This window comes from Peromyscus leucopus, chromosome 18, assembly GCF_004664715.2.
Source record: "Peromyscus leucopus breed LL Stock chromosome 18, UCI_PerLeu_2.1, whole genome shotgun sequence".
NCBI classification, from domain to species: Eukaryota; Metazoa; Chordata; class Mammalia; order Rodentia; family Cricetidae; genus Peromyscus; species Peromyscus leucopus.
The window spans coordinates 18197730-18220070 of NC_051078.1; the positions used below are offsets into that span (position 1 = coordinate 18197730).

Sequence of the window (22341 nt, forward strand, 5' to 3'; positions counted from 1 at the left end):
GTTCTAAATTATCAGAAGGGAAGACGTTTTTACCAGAAGAAATTATTTGGATATAATTTCCCACATGCCTATAGTAATTTCATTTTTCCAGATAATCACTCAGAAGAAAAATCCTAAATGTTTGACAAAGTAATAAGTGAATGTTATAGGTTGCCACGGGATTACTGGTTGCCTAGTCTATGTTCCCGGTTTCTGAAGAAAGGAATAAAATAATATGCAGCTTATAAATTTAAAAGAATAAAAAAGCTAAGCATGGAAGCAGAGTCTATGAAACTCATAAATTATTTGCTCGTTTGCCCCCATCCTGACAGGGTCTCAAACCTTGACTAGCCCGGAAGTCGATGAGTAGATCAGGCTGACCTAATACACTTCCTGACTCCATCTCCTGAGTACAGTGATAAAACCGACTGCTCCAATATGTGCAGCAAAGTCGAGGTACTTTGTTTGCATGGGTCAACCTGACCCCTCCTCAGCACCCGGGAACACCCCCTTTCACAATCCAGACTCTCCATGCTGAGATTAGCTCTTCAGAAAGCAAGTGGGTTGGTTAGAACTGTGCACCAGAGGGCGCCTCAGGCTTTCCCTGAGAATTTAAGGAGCGGCTCAGAACTCTGTGTGCATCAGTCTCCATGGCAACACTGGAGCCAGGGAAGCAGTCTTCTGATCACTACACAGAAGACCAGTCTAATCAGAAGGCAGAGCCTGTGTAGAGGGTGATCCCTGTTCTGGTGTATTCAGTAGGGGTGTCCTCTACATCTTTCCATGGTCCGGATGAAGAAACTTAATTGTTTCTGGACATTAGGTCTATGTTTGGTAGCCAGCAAACTTTCCAAGGCATCGATCAATCCCCCCAGGGTGCCATCTATCTATGACCCAAAATTTATACACGAGGTTGTCGACAGCCATAATGATCTTCGAAGAAAGGTCAACCCCCCGGCAGCCAATATGAATTACCTGGTGAGAAAGGGTCCGGCGTGCTATCCAGAAGATCTAGTGTAAGCAGGAGAGGGCTGGCTCATCAATCGTCTGTCTGTTCTTTTTGGCTTTTAGCTGCATTTCATATGATTCCCCAATGAATTGAATTAGGCAAAGAATTTCTACCCCAGAGCCAGGCAGGAATTCTGTGTTTTAGAGAAACAAGAATAATTAACATTTGAAGGGCATCAAGGACCACTGAAATGTTATCTACTTCCATTGCTGATGTTGACTAAGAGGGACACCTGTTGAAGAGCTCTCTTAGATCAAGAGGCCATAAAAAGGGTTATTGAGAGGGCTTGTTGGTAGTGGTAATGCAGATCTAGGGAACAATGAAGGCAGAGAAAACGGGTGTGAGTCCAACCAGCCAGAAGACAGTGACGGGCACTAGTTCCACATAGGAAGAAAGCCCTGAGTAGTTAACACACATGGTGATGTCTGGTGCCTTCATTTGGGTTTTATTGCTTAAAAAAAACATTATCACCAAAATCAACTTGGGAAAAGAAAGGGTTTTTGCTTTTGTTTTTTTACCACACACTTTAGAACCCTTCATGAGGGGACATCAGGGCAGGGACCCAAGGCAAGAATCTTTAGGCAGGAACTGAAGCAGAAGCCATAAAGAAACGCTGCTTATGGATTTTCTTCCCGCGCTGTGCACAGCTTGCTTTCTTAGTCCACCCAGGACCTCTTGCCCAGTGGTGGTACAGTCCCCAGTCACCTGGGCACTCTTACATCAGTCCTTAATCCAGAACATCCAGGCCTACACACTTGCTCCAGGCAGTCTGATGGATGCATTTGAACTTTTGAGGTTCCTCACCTTAGATTTCTCTAGCTTGTATCAAGTTGACAAAGAAATCTAACCAGGACATCTAGGTAGAAAAGTAAGTGGTTAGTCATGATATAAAAGAAGAAGTTGAAGCAGGAAAAAAAATATCAAAACAAAACAAAACTATTGCAAGAAGTTGAGTGGAGACCTTTAGTGTTAGAGTGATACAGCTTGTTGGATTTACCCAGGACAGGTTAGTTTGGAGTGCCATTGTTAGTCTCTGCAGAGACTGGGTTGGGGAGGGCCCCTGGCCTTGACCTGGCCACTTCCTGTGTTGACTGCTTCCTGTTCACCATGAAGAAGTTCCTGGTGTTTGCCTCATGATGGGCCCAGAAACATGGCACCAAGTGATCACCATGTCCTGAACTCTCTGAAATTGGTGATTTCAAAGTAACTTCTTTAAGCTGTTTGTTTCAGGTATTTTTTAAATGATGTCTTTAAAAAAGCTATAATTAACTGAAATTTAATTTACCACACTTATTAGACTCATTTTATTATAAATAAATATGTACTAATCAATTTAAATATTATTCTATTTTTTCAGATTTGGGAAAAGGAATTTGCAAAACTGGCCAAATCATGGAGTAAAAACTGCAAATATTCCCATAATCCCTGTTTAAGAAACCGATATGGATGTGTTGAGGGTTATGACTTTCTTGGAGAAAATATGTATTTAGGTAAAATAGAAATTACACCAAAGGAAGCTATTTCTTTTTGGTATAATGAAAGTCAATATTATAATTTTGAGACTATGACCTGTTCTAAATCTTGTGGCCATTATACACAGGTACGTACTTGACAGGTTGTTACTTGACAAGTATTGGGACTAAAGGCGTGTGCCACTACTTCCTGCCCTTTATGTTTAGTCTAGTGGCTTGTTCTGTTCTCTGATCTTCAGGTATGCAATATATCACAACAAATTTCTATCATTTCTCTTCTTATGTTGAAATAGTTCATGACCGGAGAGACTTTTCATTTAGGCAATACTTGTAACCATTCTGTTTTCACTTTTAAAATTAGTTTTTCAGAGGGAGGCTGCATCAAAAATACTTTAGGGTCTAGCATAAGATTTTGTTTTTAACATCTGGATTTTGTTGTTGTTGTTTTGCTTTTTTTTGAGACAGTGTCTCTCTATGTAGCACTGACTGGCCTGAAACTCATTATGTAGACCAGGCTGGCCTGGACCTCACAGGATGCTTCTGCCTCCTGAGTGCTGGAATGAAAAGTGTACTCTAACACACCCAGCTTTATAAACATTTGTGATCCCCTTAGAAAAAAAAATTTTTTTTGGAGCTGAGGATCAAACCCAGGGCCTTGTGATTGCTAGGCAAGCACTCTACCACTGAGCTAAATCCCCAACCCCAGAAATTTTTTTCCTTTTTGCAAGTTAACTTATGGTGGTGAATAATTACATACAAATAGAATAGCCCAGTTGAGCTTCCCAGATTAGGACAATTTGAAATTGCACATCCAATTCTAAGTGAATTGGCCCAAACTACCTATAAGAAAAGGAATTAAGAAGTATCATATTAAAACAATCCTTGTAAACAATTCATTATGAGAATATGTACAATATTAATTACTTGCTGATGTAGATTCTCTTCCAAGATCCATGACTTCACTCTCTAGGTAGCTGACTAGGTTTCAGTAACATACATGATTTCCTTATTTGACGAAAGCAATTTGGATGACTGCCCCCAAAGAGCTTTCTCCCAGAGTCCAAGGATGAATATACAACCAGCTAGGAAATCTACTTATCTGAGGGTAAGAATAAATCTATGCACACCGTGCCCTTTCAGTCCATCACTTCATTGTTCTAAGTAAGCCTCCTGATCTCTCTGCTGTTCTCTCCTTGTTCTCCTGTTTCTCTAAATCTACAGCTTCTTTTCAGCTCCCATTCTTAGCTCCTCTCTTGCCTGACTATCCATACATCTCTTAACAGGAGACTCCTTGCAATCCTGAGAAAAGTTTCAAAACCCTCAAGTCATAGCACATTCCCTAAATAGGCAATAAGGAGCAGAGCCATTACCATGGTAACACAAGGTTCCAAGGTCTCTGGACCAGAGGGAGGGGGTACAGTGCCCACCCAGTGTGACAAACTCTGAGACATAACTTTTTGTCAGCAGACTTGGCAAGTGAAGAATTGGCAGGATTTTCTTAGGGTGGTTTGTGTTCGTAGCCTTAGTGGACACCTGCAACTCTAGCCTTGTGCATAACCGTAAAGTTTTAAACTTTCAGTCTAATTACAAAAGCCTTTAGTCTAGGTTGCATTTCCCCTGAGGTAAAACTGAACTAAATGCATGCAGTTTGTGTTAGACAAAGGACAGATTATTATTTTCTGTGTTAGTCTGAGCAAAAGGAACAAAGCAGGCTTTAAGTGTCTACAGTCTCATGGGACAATGGATTTGGCTATGAAATGTATGCTACCATATTTTCTATATATCAAAATTACACAGCTAAATGACTAGTTATCTTCCTGACCACCCATAGATATATGTACCTGTATGATTGAGATGTAATCATGATATTACATATACACATTTTATGAAAATGCATGGTAATGGGAAGATATCTAATAGCTGTCATTGCTCAAGAAGTTTACAAGAAACAACCAATTCATTAAAAAGGCAATATCTCCAACAAGACTTGTGTGATAGCTTGGTCCTCTACCAGAACCCTTGGTTCTGATAGGTTGGCCTTTTGAACACTAGTTGTCACCTACTATATACTCCCATGGCCTTTTGCTACCAGCAGCTCTCAACATTTCTTGTTGATAGCATCTTAAGTACAATTAGAGAACTCTTGGTTGCTGCCAAGGTATATATGTCCCGTATAGTTTTTTATTATTATGGCTGAGGCTTGTTTTATTATCTTGAGATATTGAATGGTACTCCCTCCAGCAGTCTTTTTGCTCAGAATTAATTTGGCTATCCAGGGTCCTTACGAATTTTAGAAAAGTTATTGTTATATTTTATTTGAAGAGTAAGATGGGGATTTTGAATGAGCATACACCAAATCTGTAAATTGCCTTTGGTAGAGTAGCCATTGTTACAACACTAACTCCACCAATCATGAGCATGGAGCCTGTTTCCATATTCTTGCATTCTTGTGTGTGTCTCTCTCTTTCTTCAGATGTGGAAAGTTTCACTGCAGAGGTCTTTCTCTTCCTTGGTTAATTTATTCCTAAATATTTTATTTTCTTTGAGACTATTGTGACTAGAGGAGGTTCACGATCTCCTTCTCCGCACGTTTGTTGTTGGTATATAGGAAAGCTGTTGATGTGTCCATGCTCATTTTGTGTCCTGACACTTTGCTGAAGTTTTCTAGCAGAAATTTTGAGATCTCTCTTGTTTAATATCATGCCATCTGCAAATAGGATTGTTTGACATCTTCTTTCTCGGTGGGCTTCCCTTTAATTTCCTTCTCTTCTCTTACTGCTCCTGCTAGTGCCTTGAACACACTGTTGTAAAGCAGAGGGGATGGTGGACATCCAGGTCTCATTCCTGATTTAACTTTTTGGTAAATTTTTCTCCATTTAAGATGATGTTGGCTGTAGGCTTCTCATTTATACCTCTTACTATGTTGAGGTAGGTACCCTCTAATCTTATTCTAGTATTTTTATATTATGAAATATAAAGCATATATTTCAATATAAGGCATATTGAATTTTTGTCAAAAGCTTTTACTTCATCTTTAAGATGATCCTATCATTTTTATCTTTAAGTCCATTTATGTGCTATATTACACTTATAGGCTTGTGTGTGTGTTGAACCATCCCAGCATTTCCAGGATGGAGCCATTCTGGTCATGTTAGAATTTTTTTGTTTTGTTTTGTTTTTTTTGTTTTGTTTTGTTTTGTTTTGTTTCCAGAGCTGAGGACCGAACCCAGGGCCTTGTGCTTGCTAGGCAAGCACTCTAACTCTGAGCTAAATCTCCAACCCCAAAAATGTGTGCCACGTACCACCACCACCCTTAAGGACCATAAGGAATTATTTTGTTTAGTTGGTTGGTTTTTTGTTTTTGTTTTGTTTTTTGTTTGTCTGTTTGTTTGTTTTTTGAGACAGAGTTTCTCTGTGTAGCTTTGTGCCTTTCCTGGAACTCACTTTGTAGACCAGGATGGCCTTGAACTCACGAGATCCACCTGCCTCTGCCTCCCGAGCTCTGGGATTAAAGGCATGCGCCACCATCGTACGGCAGAAATTTTTTTGTTATTGTGTGTCTACATTTGGTTCCCAGGTATTTTGTTGAATATTTTTGTATCTATGTTTATCAGGCATATTTTCTTTTATGTTGTTGGTGGGTTTTGTTTTGCCTGGTTTTGATGTCACATTGGAAATGGCTTCATAGTAGTAGTTTGGAAATATTCCTTCTGTTTTGTTATTGTTTGCTTGTTTATTTTTTTTTTTAGTTTAAGAATGATTAGCCTAGATAGTCTTTGAAAATCTAGTAAAATTCTGCTTGGAACCCACCTGGACTTTTTTAGATGGAAGGCTTTTCTGTCTGGTTTCAATTTCTTTATTTGTGATGGGTCTGTATAGATTGTTGATCTCTTCTTAGTTTAACATTTGTGATTTGGCTAAATCTAGAAATTCATCCATTTCTTATATATTTTTCCAATTTAATGAAGCACAAGTTTTTTAAAGTATTCCCTTATAATATTCTAAATTGTAATGTTTCTCTGTTCATTTGTGATTCTGTTCATTTGGGTCCCTCTTTCTTTTGGTTAGTTGGGCCAAGTGACTGTCAATGTTGTTTATGTCCTCAAAGAACTATAGCTCTAACATTTGTTGATTCTTTGTATTATTTTCTTTGTTTCTATCTCATTAACTTCAGCTTTCATTTTTATTATAGCTTGCTATCTGGTTGTTTGGGTTTGGTTTGCTTTTAGTTTTTCTAAATGTTGACGTTGCATCATTAAGTCATTTATTTATGTTCTCTCTCTTTCTTTCTTCTTTCTTTCTTTCTTTTTGAAGAAAGAGTTTAAGGAGGGGGCTGTGTTTTCTGAAGGTTAGAGTCCATGACCATCATGGCAGGGAATATGGCAGGTAAGCATGGCACTGGAACAGTAGCTGAGAGCTCACCACTCATTCACAAAAACACAAGGCAGAGAACTAGCTAACTGGGAATGGCTTGGGCTTTGGAAATCTCAAAATTTATCCCCAGTAACATGCCTCCTCAAAAAACACCATACCTCCTAATCCTTCCCAAATAGTCCCACCAACTGGGGACTAAGTATTCAAATATATAAGCCTATAAGGGCCATTCTTATTCAGATCACCACATTCAACTCCCTGGACCCCATAGATTTGTGGTCATCTCACAATACAAAATGGACTTAATGCAACTTCAAAATCCCCTATCTCAACACTAATTAAAAGTCCAAAGCTAAAGGTCTCTCCTGAGATTCAAGGTAATCTCTTAATATTAAGGAATTAACCAGTCCTTGGAATTCTCCTATATTTGTTATTAAAAAGAAATTTCAAAAATGGAGAATGGTAGCAGATGTAAGAGCTGTTAATAAGGTGATTCAGCCAATGGGCTCCTTACAGTCTGGAATTCCCCTGACTTCTCTATTACCTAAAGTATAGTCCATTATAGTTATTGATTTAAAAGACTATTCCTTCACTATAAAAGAAAAGGATAGAGAAAAATTTGCCTTCACGGTGCTTCTTATAATAATTCTCAGCCTGTTAAGAGATATCAATGAAAGATCCTCCCACAAGGGATGTTAAACAGGCCCACCTAGTACCAATATTTTTATAACAGCCATTGGAAATGAATCATGTACAGTTTCCTCCATCTATAATTTACCTTTATATGGATGATATCTTACCAGCTGATTTAAATATAGATACTTTAAAGAAAATGTATTAAGAAGTAAAGAAAATTTTGCCTTGTTAGGAATTACAAATTGCTCCTGAAAAAAATACAAAAAGGAGATTCTATTCATTTCTTAGGATATAAAATAGGTTTACAAAAAATTCAGCTCCAAAAGGTACAAATCAGGAGAGATCAATTGTAGACTCTTAATGACTTTCAAAAATTGCTGGGAGACATTACCTATTTATGGTCCACTATTGGATAACAACTAAGGAACTGAGTAATTTGCTTCAAACCTTTAAAAGTGACAAGGACTTAAATAGTCCAAGAGAATTATCAGCTGAAGCTGAGAGAGAATTGGCTTTGATGGAAAAGAAATTATAGGATGCACATGTGGATAGTTTGGATCCAGTGTTTGATTGCATCCTGGTTATTTTACCCTCTACACATTCCCCTACAGGGATTTTAATGCAGAGGGAAGATAATATCTTAGAATGGCTATTTTGCCACACAAACAGAGTAAAAAAAATTAAAGACATATGTGGAAAAATTTTCTGAGTTGATTCTAAAAGGAAAATTAAGACTTCGTCAATTGACAGGAATGGACACAACAAATCATAGCGCCTTTTACTAATGCTGAAATTTCCTCTTTATGAGCAGAAAGTGAACATTGTAAAAGAGAGTTGGCAGTAATTTTGGGGGAGAGATTAACAATAGATATCCCAAAAGCAAGAGTCTTCAATTCATAAGGAGAACTAACTAGATCCTTCCTCACATTGGATGGGGAACACCAATTTCTGGAGCCCCTACATTCTATCCTGATGCAGACAAACCAGGAAATGCAGGTTATAAATCAGAAAATTTGAATAAAGTGGCTCAAAGCCTTAATGATTCTGTTCAAAGTCAGAATTCTATGCTATTTTCATGGTATTATTAGATTTTCCAGAACCTCTTAATACAATACTGAGTCTCAATATGCAGAATGAGTTGTTTTACATATTCAAACTGCTGAATTTATTCCAGATGATACAGAATTGATCTCATTATTTATTCCAATACAAGAAATAATCAGGAATAGGAATAATCCCATATATACATACATATATATCTGATCCCATATAGGTCTGCCAGGCCCCCTAGTCTAAGGTAATGATGAAATTGATCAGTTATTAATAGGAAATGTGCTGGAGGCCTCAGAAATTCATAAAAAACACCATGTCAATAGCAAGGATTTGAAAAGGGATTTTTCCATCACTTGGCAACAAGCCAAGGAAATTATAAAGACATGTCCTACTTGTTCCTTGTATAATCAAGCTCCGCTACTGCAGGAAGCAACCCAAAGGGCACTCAAAGAAAAATTTGGCAAAATAGATGTGTTTCATTGTGCAGTTTTTGGAAAATTAAAACATGTACCCCATACCACAGATACATATTGAGGATTTCAATGGGCAACTGCTTTGAGTTCTGAAAAGCCTGATTCTGTAATTACACATTTATTCAAAGTCATGGCCATCATGGGAATACCTGTGCAAATTAAGACTGACAATGCTCCAGCATATGTCTCTAGTAAAAAAAAAACTTTTTGGATATTACACCATAAAACATAATACAGGTATACCACACGATCCTACAGGACAAGCAGTTATAGAAAGATCTAATCAAACTCCAAAATATAAGCTTAATAAACAGAAAGTGGTAATAAAGACCCCGAGAGATAGATTGCATAATGTTTGGTTAACTTTAAATTTTCTAAATGCAAATGAGAAAGGAGTGACAGCTATGGAGAGACATTGGGTAATAAAAAAAAAACCTACTGAATTAAATCAGTTGTATACTTTAAAGATGTGCTGACCTCAGAATGAAACCAGGATATGTGTTACATTGGAGAAGAGGTTTTGTTTCTCTTTCCACAGGAGAAGAAAAGCTATGAATACCATCAAAATTGATAAAGAATAGATTTGAAAAAGAGAGACTTCTTAATTAGAAGAGGTGATAGTTCATCAACCAGCATGACCTTTCAAACTAAACTAACTTATAAGACTAACAAATGTTTTTCATTTGATCAGATATAACTTGCCAAAATGGAAACTCCCCAAAGTTAGGGTTGGGGCAGGGTTATTTCTTTGTCTTTCCAGGAGAATGAAGGCAACTAGCTAAGGAATCTGAAGACCACTTGACAAATGAGACAGCTGAAGAAAAAGGATGAATCATCCAAAGAAAAATGTCCCAAGAAAAGGAATAAATTGGCTCATTAGGATATCACATTTCCAACAGGATAAAATTTCATATATCTCTCCAAATGTGTGTTTCTGCTGTTCTCTACAGACACATAATGCAAGTGGTCTTTTTGTAGTCTCAGTTCAATTAAAAATTAAAGCTGGGGGTTGGGGATTTAGCTCAGTGGAAGAGTGCTTGCCTAGCAAGCACAAGGCCCAGGGTTCGGTCCTCAGCTCTGAAAAATAATTAAAGCTGCTTTGGAGTTGGAACATGGCTCTCTCCTTCTCTAAATCCAAGCACACTTGTTAAAAGGAAAATCCAAATCTCTTTTTTATGTCACAAAAGCCACCTGATATGGGACAGAAAAAAAAAAAAAAAACAAAATTAAGGGACTCTTCTATTGCCACTAATCTCATGATCCTTTGCTTTTATTTTGATTTTTTAAAACTTTTATTAAAGTATGAATATTATATCAAAATTTGTAATATGTGTATAGATATTATAAACTTTTTGTCCTGATATTAATGGTCATATAGAGTACTAATTCTAGAAAAGGGCTTCATCTAGCTTCCTGTACCTGATTTTGGGTTTGTCTCTATCAGGTAACTAGGAATTAAGTTTTTGTACTCTGGCTGTATATAACAGATTATGGTCCTTTAATCTCTTTGAGATCTGCTGCATATGACATTTAAAATATTTAAGTTTTCTGCAGTGAACCATGACCATGCCTAATAGCAAGTCTCTCCAAAAGGAGGATGGGGTCCCACAATGACGATTCTACCTGGAATATGACAATGCCACTAAGCTGACTAATGCCATTTAAATATTAGCTCTGGACACAAACCACTCAAGACAATTTCAAGGTGGATAGCTGAGATGGTCCAGCCTCACAGACTATTTAACCACGACTTGTCACAACCCCTGCACTTTCCCATTATACAGAGACTGAACAACAAATGATATAGCTAGCTCTCCCAGGACTTGACAATTATCCCAATTTTTTTCAGGGTCCCATAAACATGCCATCACCCCCAGACAGCTGGAAGTAATTTTGAGAACATGGTGCCCACATTCCCAAGAGGTGGGGTGGGTGGGTTTTGGTTGTTCAGTTTGGGTTATGAATATTTGTCATCATTTAGGGTGCTTAGTTGTATGTTGTTATTGGTAGAGCCAGAGAAAAAGCTGAACAAAGAAGATTAGATTCAGGGATCTTGTTCTAAAAAGAAAAAGGGAGGATATAGAAATAGGATTAAAAGGTAGATTATTGAATCTACTTATATAATAAAAAAAATCTACTAGTTTTAAATATTTTATGTTGGCTTGGAGTCTTATATATTGATACAAAATTGTGGTTATTTTTGTTATACTGTATATATTTTACAGAAATTATAGGATAAGAAGATAGATTATTAAATCTACTTATAAACCAAAACAGCAACTACTAGTTTTAAATATATTACATTGATATGGATTCTTGTACATTGATACAAATTTAAGCTTATTTTGGTTAGAATATACTGTTCACACATTTCTACTCTTGTTCAAGGCATTGTACCCTATACAGCTCACCTAACAATGTAATGTAAATTTCTAGTCCTTGAAAGTTATTATTACAAACTATTTAAGATAATAAAGAAATGCAGGTTAGTAGTTAGTCACTTATTAAAATCAACTTGCAGTTGTGTTAGATATGTTTTCAAGGTCAGAGATATAGTTTAGATAGACAGGCATTCTTCAAACACTTCAGAGAGCTACAGAATGTGTCATTTAAGATGTTTTAATAGCATAAAGTTCTTTTTTTATGACAATGAGAGATATATGTCCAGGCGACACCAGATTACTTCAGAGAAGATGATGGGCATCAAAGAAAAACTATATTTCTTTGTGACGAAAGTTAGCCACTGGGCAAAAAAATCTGCCCTTGCCTCAACTGCTGACCGTATGCTGTCCAAATTGGACAAGCAGGATACAAAAAAAAGTTACTGAAGAACTTTGCCCAGACAAGGGGGACAATCCTTCAAAAATCCTGCTTCACAAAAAAGTCTGTCAGATATTCTAGGCATGCAGGCTGAAAATGGATGCCCCAATGTCGCAGAGGAACCTTGGGTGACTGTCCAGGCAGCCAGCTGTTTCTGTCATTTCTTATTCTTGGAAGTTGTTTTCTCTACATTTCCTTGTTTACTCAGGTAATATTATATCCTTCTCAGGTCTCTGATGAAGTTGAGGACTAGATAGTTATAGTTTTCCTTGTTACCAGACTCAGGAAAGAAATTCACAAATAGAGGTGTAAAGTATATAAAGTTAATTGTATAAGGTGTAAAAGTATAAAAGGATAGTTTTGGGTTGGTAATGAAAATTAGGATAGAAAGTGAATTAGGTACAACACTTTGGACTCACCAAGATAGGACAGATAATGGAGTATTTTCTCTGAATTTGTCAAATGCTAATGGACTAGCCATTGATAATGTAATTATTACCTGTATATATTTGTATATAGTTATCATGCTTATTGTATATACTTTTTCTATGTTAGTTAAAACCTTCACTTTTTATTTAGACAAAAATGGGGGAATATGTGATATTTCTATTGTGTTCTCACAAATAAAGCTTGCCTGGAGATCAGAGGGTGGAGCTAGCCACTAGTTAACCACAGAGGTCTGGATGTCTGTGCAGACAGGAGCCTGGAAGGGACAAAGCTTGATCAAGACAGGAGAGATAAATTGGGGTGGAAACAGGGGTTGGCCCTTTTTGGTCAGAGGATTGATAGAGGTAATAAGTCTCTAGTGGCTGCTGCTCTGCTTCTCAGATTTTTCAGCTTTCACCCTGATATCTGATTCCTTGTTTTTAATGATAAGACTAATTGGGATCATAAAAGAACCGCACTGTAAAGCTATATAATATCAATATATGTTCACTAGGCTCAAAACTAAAAATATCACAATTTAAATACTAAGCAGTGCTGGGGAGATGGATCAATATTTAAGAGTACTTTGATGTGCAAGCATAAGGATTTTTTTTTTTCCGAATCCCCAGAACCCATGTAAAAACCTGGGCAATGTCATGCATGTGACTATAACTCCAGCACTGGCAGGAGTCTGGGGGGAAGCACAGCAGAGAGAGGAGGATCAATCCCTTAGGCTCTCTGACCAGATAGCCTTCAGAAGGCTTAATGAGAGACATTCTTTCCAGAGAATATGATAGAGAACAATAAAGCAGGAACCTAACATATTCTTGCTTCCATGCATGCAGAAACCCATTCACAGAAAAATACACATGAGCGAACACCACACACATAACACACACAAATACAATGAGCAAATTGTATTTGTATACAAATAGAATTTGTAGTATAGATATTAATAAACCAGACTCTAACTAGCTCTTGAAAATATATACACTTGCAGTTGTTCTGTCTCAAAAGCTTTTTAAATATTCAAAATAATTACTAATTAGCCTAATCTTATTTTTATGGCTCAGAAGTGATCTGCCACTCTGAGCCAGGTATGTGGTGAGAAGCAAAGTTCATCTCTTAGTCCTCAGCTAACCATGCCTGTTCCTGAGCTGTGCTGTCTCTCAAGCAACCAAAGATCCATTCAAATGTCTTTAGTAAAATAATGAATTACATGTATTTCAGCCATGAAAAAAAAGTGAATAATATCTCAAACTGTGAAATAGTTTCATTCATTTTGGTAATGAAACTATAAAGTGTAAAAAGTTAGAAAGTCTGCTCAAATTGTTCTTAGATTATTTCTTTCCCAAGGGATATCCATGAAATATCTCCTTCTCTTTTAGTTTGGAGAATAGGAGATATTAAATTCTGTCATTGACACAAGGGATTGGAAATGTTCATTGTCTCTTTAGCTCTTTCTTATGGTCTGTTTTGCACACAATGCTTCTTCTTTTAAAATTAGTTTTCCTTACATCTTAAATCATATTAAAATTTGCCACTCTTATCATTGACCATTTAAATAAACTTTGTACATTCTTAATCCATACCTATCTTGTGACTTAACAAAGGTAAGATTATATTTAAAGCTGTGAACTTTAAAATTCACAGTCAAATTAGCAACACTTTTTCCTAACTAAAAAGAAAATTGTTTTCATTCCCAGCCTGATTTTGATGTTTCTTGTAATATGCCCATGGAGAGAATTAAAATATGTTTTCTAAGTTATCTAGAAGAAATTATGCTTTTACCAATGTATTATATTATGGTTTCATTATTAAGTTATCCTTTTGGTTTATGATAATTATATCTGAAAGAAAATTATTTAGATTGACCTTATGAAAGGCCCATTAATAAAAATGTAACTTAATGTGTTAGATATTAGGAAAAATGTAATAGACATATATATACATATATTTACTATTGTACATACCCTCATAATGAATTGTGTACATGGATTGCTTTAACATGTTGTTTCTTAATTCCTTTTCTTATAGTTAGTTTGGGCCAATTCAGTTAAAGTTGGATGTGCACTTTCAAACTGTCCTAATCTGATGGGAACTTCAACTGCACTATTTTTTTGTAATTATTCACCACGGTAAGTTAATTTGCAAAAAAAAAAAAAAAATAATGTTCTAAGTTGATAACAAATATTTACAAAGTTGGGTGTGATGGAGCACACCTTTCATTCCACACCCAGGAGGCAGGGGTAGTTGTATCTCTGTGAGGTCCAGGCCAGCCTAATCTACATAATGAGTTTCAAGCCAGCCAGTACTACATAAAGAGACCCTGTCTCAAAATGAAACAAAACAACAACAACCAAACTCAAATATCTACAAGACAGAATCTTATACTAGACCCTTGAGTATTTTTGATGAAGCCTCCCTCTGCAAAACTAATTTTAAAAGTCAAAATAGGATGGTGACAAATATTGCCTAGATGAAAAGCCTTTCCTCTCATGAACTACTTCAACATAAAAATAGAAATGATAGAAATTGTTTCTAAAGTTTAAAAAGGAGAGACTGGGAAAATGACTCAGCCAGTAAGATGGTTGTCTTGAATCATAAGGACCTGAGTTTGGTCCCCAGCACCCACGTAAAAGGCCAAGCAAGGCAGGCTTACCTATAATACCAGAACTGCCAGTACCAAATAGGCAGAGTCAGGAAGATCCCTGGTGCTTGCCGGCTCAGACAGTTAAACCAGTCACTGAGCCACAGGGTCCATGAGAGACTGTCTCAGAAAACATGCTCAAGAGGGACTGAGACAGACACCCAACAGTCATCTTTACACCTTTCAGTAAGTCACATGCTAGAAAGATGAAAATCACTAGAGGACAATATCACTTTCTTACAATTCAAGCTTTTGGAAAGGAAGAAGGAGAGAGAGGGGATTGGAGAAGAGAGGAAAGAAGGAGAGAAAGACAAAGGAAGGGAAGAAAAAGAAAAGGAAGGGAAGGAATGAAAGAAAATGAAGGGGAAGTTTTGATGGTTTCTTAGTACATAGGAAATGAGTCTTCTGTTGAACAATAGCTGTTGCTCCTGTTCTTTCTAGCGTGTGACTTACTGAAAGACAGAAACAGCTTGCATAAATGTAGATCTAGAAAAGGTAAAGAGCATCATTGGCTCATGAATGTTCTCTGTTTTTGCAGAGGAAATGAGAACAATACCAGTCCTTACATAAAAGGAGAATCCTGCTCCAAGTGTCCCACAAATGACTGCAAAGATAAGCTCTGCCGTAAGCAAAAAGGGAAAAATAGTAACATCATATTTAGATCGTAGTGTTCTCATGATTTCATTATTTTTTTTTATTTCTGGCCCCATCTGTTTTTGATTTCTAGGTGACTTGGTTGTTTCTATAAGAATATAAAGCATTCACCATAAATTATATATAAATATATTTAGTTTGGATGATTGTTCCTTGTACTTGGGGTTTTTTTATCCCACTACTTTGGTGGCCAGCCATCCAGATCCTAAATAAATCACACAGGGAGGCTTAATCTTTCTTATGAATGCCTGGCCTTAGCTTGGCTTGTTTCTAGCCAGCTTTTCTTAAATTATTCCATCTCTCTTTCTCTATTTCTGTGTACCTTTCTTTACTTCTTACTCTGTGGCTTGCTGTGTAGCTGGGTGCCTGGACCCTGATGTCCTCCTCCTTCTTGTTCCTCGATCTTCTCTTCCCAAGTTTCTCCTCCTATTTATTCTCTCTGCCTGCCAGCCCCACCTATCTTTTCTCCTGTCTCAATACGGGCCACTGAGCTCTTTATTAGACCAATCAGGTGTTTTCAACAGGCAAAGTAACACAGCTTCACAGAGTTAAACAAATGCAACATAAAAGAATGCAACACATCTTTGCATCATTAAAACAAATGTTCCACAACACAAATGAATGTAACACATCTTAAAATAATATTCCACAACAACCCCCTCCACTGCTATTTCCCCTTTCAAGTAAAAAGACAAAAACAAATTAAATACAACTGAGATCTAGTTTGTGGCTGTGCTCAAAGTAGCTGCTGGTTGAAATGATTATTTGCACATGCTTATAATCACGGTCATTTGCTTGTTATTACTCTAATAGTGAGTCATTTAGAGGTAAGCACCAGTCTCCACCAGAATTGTGACTAAAAACATGTTTCTTTTCCATCATCACCTTTTTTATTAATTTTGCTGTTTCACAGCTTCACACCTCTATATAATCCATTCTGATTATTCTGCATCCCTGCATTCTCCCTCTCACCCCTGTCAAACTACTCTCATTCCTACGAGTTCCTCTCACTACGCAGCCAACAACAATCTTCAGTTCCTGACCTTCCTGCCTTTGCCCCCTGAATGCTGGGATTACAGATATGAACAGCCACACCTGTTTTATACTGGCGCAAGGATCAAAATGCATTGTAGGCAAGCGCTGGACCAAGTGAGCCACATCCCCATCCCAGTGCTTTTGAAATTATTCTATTCATATTTGGGATTATATCTATAAAAATCACTTTGCGTTTGTAGTTGTTGTGATGGTTACCTTTGAAGGAAAATGAATAATCAACTGGATGAAGATGACTAAAGACTTCCTAGCCCAATGCACAGAAAGCAAGAAGTATAGGCTTGATGGTAATTCACCAGACTCCCCAGCTGATGAGTGCTGAATTAGTCTCCATTGAAATGATATTTTATTTTAAAATATATTTGAAATTATCTCATAGTTCAGATTTAATTAAAAGGCAGGTTTTTTAAAGTACTGCGATCTTTGCCTCATATTTTCTAGTCAAAAGAATTTAAAGATAACAACAATCCATCCACCTTTCTTCCACTTCTCCTTCCTGCCCAGTACCCAAATTGCTAACGCTTTTTGCCAGCATCAATGCTGATTCCTATCTCTCTCTCTCTCTTTTTTTTTTTTTTTTTTTTTTTGGTTTTTCGAGACAGGGTTTCTCTGTGTAGCTTTGCGCCTTTCCTGGAACTCACTCTGTAGCCCAGGCTGGCCTCGAACTCACAAAGATCCTCCTGGCTCTGCCTCCCGAGTGCTGGGATTAAAGGCGTGCGCGCCGCCGCCGCCGCCGCCGCCACCACCACCACCTGGCTCCTATTTCTCTTCTTACGTGTGTATATATGTGTATGTCTATTATATATATACATGTGTATATATGCACAATATATATACATATATATGTATATATACACATATATATTGCTTTATACAAAGAAAATAAGATCAGATTATTCCTTTCCTTCAACTGCTCAGTTGCTTTGTATTAGAGAAGGAAAAAACCTTCTCCCAAACCATACAACTAAAAAGGTAGCACCACCTAGCTGCTGCCCTCTCTCACCATCCTTTTCACTATTCTTCCTCTGAAATCAACACTAAGCTCCTTTATCACCACTCCCAATATTAAACCTCCTTCCCCAAAGCCAGTACCCATATCACCATAGATCTGTGTGTAAGTCTAAGGCTGTTCCTGCTGTTCGTAATACGCTCTGTCTGTTGGTATGAGGTGAATTATCTTTGCAGATACGATGAATTTCCAGCATCCAGAATCGGAGAGTATTTGTATTCCCCTTGAGTAAAGATTTTCTAGTTCTTTGGCTAACCCACAAGAAACCAAAAGCTTTAGCCTCTTGCTCTATTGGAAGCCCTTTAGTATAGAAAGGAATTCACACTCTTACTGGGAATGACGCTGAGAAAGGTACTGAAAGTAGAGACACCGTTTCCGGTTCCAATGCCAAAAGAGCTTTATGTAAACACAGTCATGATATTGAACCCCTAATGATTCCCGACTTAGATAATTGTGGGAAATAATTATTTGAGGTTTAAGCCATTAAGGTTGTATTTATTTGTTTAGTTGGTTACTGTTGGTTATTTTGAAGCAGGGTCTCATGTAGCTCAGGCTAGCCTGGAACGCGCTGTGTAGCAAAAGATAACTTCAACTCTTTGACCTATCTGCCTCTCTCTTTCACATGGTAGAATTACAGGTGTACGCCACCACACACAGTGTTTGAACACACGGTGTTAAAGAGGTTTATTTCATAGGACGTCTTAGGAACACACTTGCTGTGCCTAGTCAATTTTTAATTAAAAATTAGCTGAACAGGAGCAAGACAGAAATGGTTCACGATGCTGAGAAGAGAGATTCATGGTTGTGTCACTTAATCCAAAGAAAATCTAGTTAAATATGGGCTACAATAGATACAAGGCTTCATTCACCTCTGCTTCGCCAGCTTCCAGGGGTCTCTGGTCACATGTTTTTTCCTGTCACTCTCTGAATGCCCACTGCCTTAGTAGTCCAGAATTGCTGAAAAGTTTGCTCTCAAGAGCAAACTTTCGCCTAGCCATCTAACCTTTTCTTTTCTTTTACTCCCTCACAACTGAACAAGTCACCTGAGAATAATATGGGCATCTCTTAAGAATTTTATATCCCTTGGGGCTGGAGAGATGGCTCAGAGGTTCAGAGCACTGCTTACTCTTCCAAAGGTCCTGAGTTTAATTCCCAGCAACCACATGGTGGCTCACAACCATCTGTAATGAGAAATGGCGCCCTCTTCTGGCCTGTAGGGATGTGTGCAGACAGAACATATGTACATGTACATATGTACATACAGAACATGTATACATAATAAATAAGAAAAGAAAAAAGATTGTGTCCCTCCCCTTGTCCTTTCACCCAGATCTTGAGCTCTCTGTTCTCTAATTCGGTCTGTCTAATACTGCAATGCTAATAAAAAACACTACTGGTTTTTCTCTGGCCAGGCAACAGCCTCTGGCTAACAAAAACAAAAATCTAGATTTTTTTTAGCCTGAATCTTGAGCCCAGAATCAACACGTAGACCCCAGGTGAATACAGTATTGTTTCAGCTCATCTCTCTGTGGGTCTCCTCCCATGAGATCCCCATTCCTCCAGTGTGCTTCTCCGGTCATTTTCTTGTGATCAGTATTGGTGGTTTTTTTTTTGTTGTTGTTGTTTTTTTTTTTTTTTTTTTTTTTTTTTTTTTTTTTTTTGCATGTGATATAGATGTCACGGTTGTGCCTGAGCAGAGCCTTTGTCTGTCACAAACTACTCCTAAATAGCCAGGAACAAAGAGGATGTATTATTGAACCATATAGTGTGTGGGCAGAGAGCACATTAAGGTTTGATACCCGACTGGGAGATATTTCTCCATCTTTGTCTTTTTCCATATCATTCAGAAATTATTTGACTGTTCTTGACTCTGGTTTTGCAAATTCATTTTGAAGAAAACTATCCATCACATACAAATGACTCTGGTAAGCACATTGGATTTAGAGAGAAACTGGACTTTCATGCTCACTTAAAAATTAGTATGAAGTTATAAATTGAGGACTGTAGAGGTAGCTCATTGGTTAAACATGTGTACTGCTCTTTCAGAGGATCTAGGTTCAGTTTGCAGCACCCAGGCAGCCTCACTATTGTCTGGACCTCCAGTTCCCGAGTATCCAATACACTCTTCTGGCCTCGAGGTTACCTGCACAAACCTACTCTCAGTCATAAACATAGACACACAATAAAAAATAAAATCTTTAAAAAATGATATATTTGGAGAGAAATATTATCACATGGACAACTTTCATTGAAAATAGTGATTAGGGTATTTATGAAGATTTTAGTTAAGTTTTGAAATGTTCACAGTAGTGGTTTTGCATTTCAAAGTAGATCTGCCTCACTGGCTACATCTTGATCAGAAGGCAACAAGAAGTGGACTGCCTCACTGGGTGTGGCTTGAGCATAGAGGAGCCCTCAAAGCCCACCTCCACAGTGACACACATCCTCCAAAAAGCCACACCTCCTAATAGAACCTTTCCCTTTGAGCTTATGGGGAGCAATTACATTCCAACTACCACAAATACCATTAGATACTCTGGTTTTGAACTGCTTTGTCTGTAGTTACATTCAATCTAAGCCCTGTGACTTCTGATGTGTTTTCTTTTCCTTTCCTATTGGTTAGTCTTTATTAATAAACATTTAGCTCAGTTGGCTTTTTTTAAGACAGGAATATTGGTATTGTTTAAATATGTAGGTGTTGGAGCCAGACAACTTAACTTGAGGAGTGATTAAGGGGATTAAATATCATAAATTATACAAAGTGATAAGAACACAAAGCAAAAAATATTTGTTGAGGGCATCAACAAATATTAGCTGTTATTAGAATTCCCTAATCATATTTTATTGACCCAATACATACTCTTCATAGTGCTTAGCATTCTGAAATGACCACTGTTGGTCCTTTTATTTATTCCATTTAAAAATTAATGAGAGCTTTTCCTTCACTGTTTTCTCTTTTCTAATAACAATTGTAGAGGCCCACAAAGGTTTCTTAGTGAGATCTGAGCTTGCTTTACCCAGCAGAGCTGCATTAGAGGATTGCTTGACCACCATGTCTGTGGTTACCAGGTGATTGCATTTGGCTCTGCTAGGGGGAGGTCTTTTGGCTCCACCCTTTGGCATTCCTATAAAAGGCCCTTTAGAAGAGAAAGAAGGGACTGGATAATGATCCAGGCCCTCCTGAGGCTATCCTGTGTTTCTGTTTCTCTCCCCTATATCCTTCTATCTAATATCTCTTATCCCTCACTCCTCAAGTATCCTGTTGTAGAATGTGGGACAGGGACTTGGTAAAAGGAGTGTTAGGGGTGTTGCAGGTATAAGGGGGAATGCCTGATAATGAATTAAAAATAAAGGTGATGGCATTTAATTCTTGGGAGTGAAAGTAAAGTGGCTGAATGCCAAAGTTAAAAGTGAGGCTGCATGGAGTATCTCTCTCTATCTAGGTTTCTTTCTTATTTTCTCTCCCTTAATTTCTATCTATGAGAATTAAGGAAAAATGTAAGACAGAATACAGAAATATAGTGTAAGAAGAAATTTAGAATAAGAGTAGAATTAGGAATATTGGGTAAAAAGAAACTTAGGGTTAGGTAGAATAAGATAAGCAACAAGACAGAGGAGCTATGTCCTTGATTTTCCAGCTATGGGACTATAAACACGAACTGGAAAGAATCAGAGTCATGAAAAAATACTATAGAAGAAAAGAGGCAGAAAAAGATTCCTGTGGAAGCTTTTGGCCTGTGGACAGCTTACATCTATGCCCTGAGCAGCAGGGAAAGAATTTTCCCTGAGGTAGATGTGGATAAAATAAAACTCTTCACTCTGCTGGCATCACCACTGTACCATCAGAATTAGTTTCCTATTGGCCATGAAGCCAAAGTAAACATTGGCATGATTAAAAGAGCTCATGGCAATCTTATGAAGCAGCTTTAAAAAATTAAGAAGCAGGAAATTGTATCCTCAGAAGCTTACTGGCTGTCTGAGTTTGGTGAGGAGTGTGGAACCGAGGACTGTCAACTCCAATGACACTCCTCCAGAGGTCTAATAGCTGCAGAGGAAGTTTTTTTCTAAGAGCTTATCAGTAGCTCAGTAGGTAATTACTCATGATTTGTGAACTCTCTGTCTTATTGGAAGATAACGTAAATAGTTCAATTAAGAGATCTCTTCTAGATGTTTGTTAAAGTTTGTAAAGTAGTCCTATAGAGTTTACATTTGAATATACTTCAGTTCTGTTAAGAGATTTTTTTAGATAGTTTGTAAAATAGTTCTATAGAGTTTCCTTTTGAATATGTTTGTAAAAAGTGTAAATATGTATAGTAATATTCAGGCTACTTGTAAACATGTTGAATGTAAGTTTGTAAAAAGTGTAAATATTGAATGTAAAAAATGTAAATGTTGAACGTAAGTTTGTAAAAAGTGTATGGTGATATTCATACGAGAACTGTTTCTATTACTCTTACCTTCAGTTATATTTGAACACTTTTTATGATAGCTCAAAATATAATTTTATGGTGTCAGTGGCCCCTGGAAAACTTAAGTGAAGGTGTTATAAGTAGGGAAGCTTTTCTGTCTTCTTCCTAGAAGCTTCCACTCCTTCTCTGTTTCTGTCCAGAAGAAAGGGGCTTAGTGAAGCTAAGACTGATGTAGTCATCTTAGACCCATTCCAAAAAGGATATCCCATCTTTATTATCCTCCACTCCTTTACCGAGAGATGTGACAGCTATGGAGATCGCTGT

At 37.4% G+C, this 22341-nt stretch overlaps 1 protein-coding gene across 1 annotated transcript; it reads left to right on the forward strand.

Moving 5' to 3' along the window:
• The first annotated feature begins 645 nt into the window (after positions 1-645).
• LOC114695670 (GLIPR1-like protein 1) lies at positions 646-15560 on the forward strand. Its single transcript, XM_028873099.2, has 4 exons — positions 646-957; positions 2346-2588; positions 14280-14380; positions 15431-15560. Exons 1-4 carry the CDS (start codon positions 763-765, stop codon positions 15558-15560), a joined length of 669 nt encoding a protein of 222 aa, XP_028728932.1. The 5' UTR covers positions 646-762.
• The last annotated feature ends 6781 nt before the right edge of the window (positions 15561-22341 follow it).

Bases quoted from the DNA above. Each gene is read 5' to 3' on its own strand.
- LOC114695670 (XM_028873099.2), top strand. From the start codon at position 763: ATGGTCCGGATGAAGAAACTTAATTGTTTCTGGACATTAGGTCTATGT. The intron at 2,589-14,279 runs GTACGTACTTGA...CTTTTCTTATAG, and splicing joins CTTGTGGCCATTATACACAG to TTAGTTTGGGCCAATTCAGT. The intron at 14,381-15,430 runs GTAAGTTAATTT...CTGTTTTTGCAG, and splicing joins TTTTGTAATTATTCACCACG to AGGAAATGAGAACAATACCA.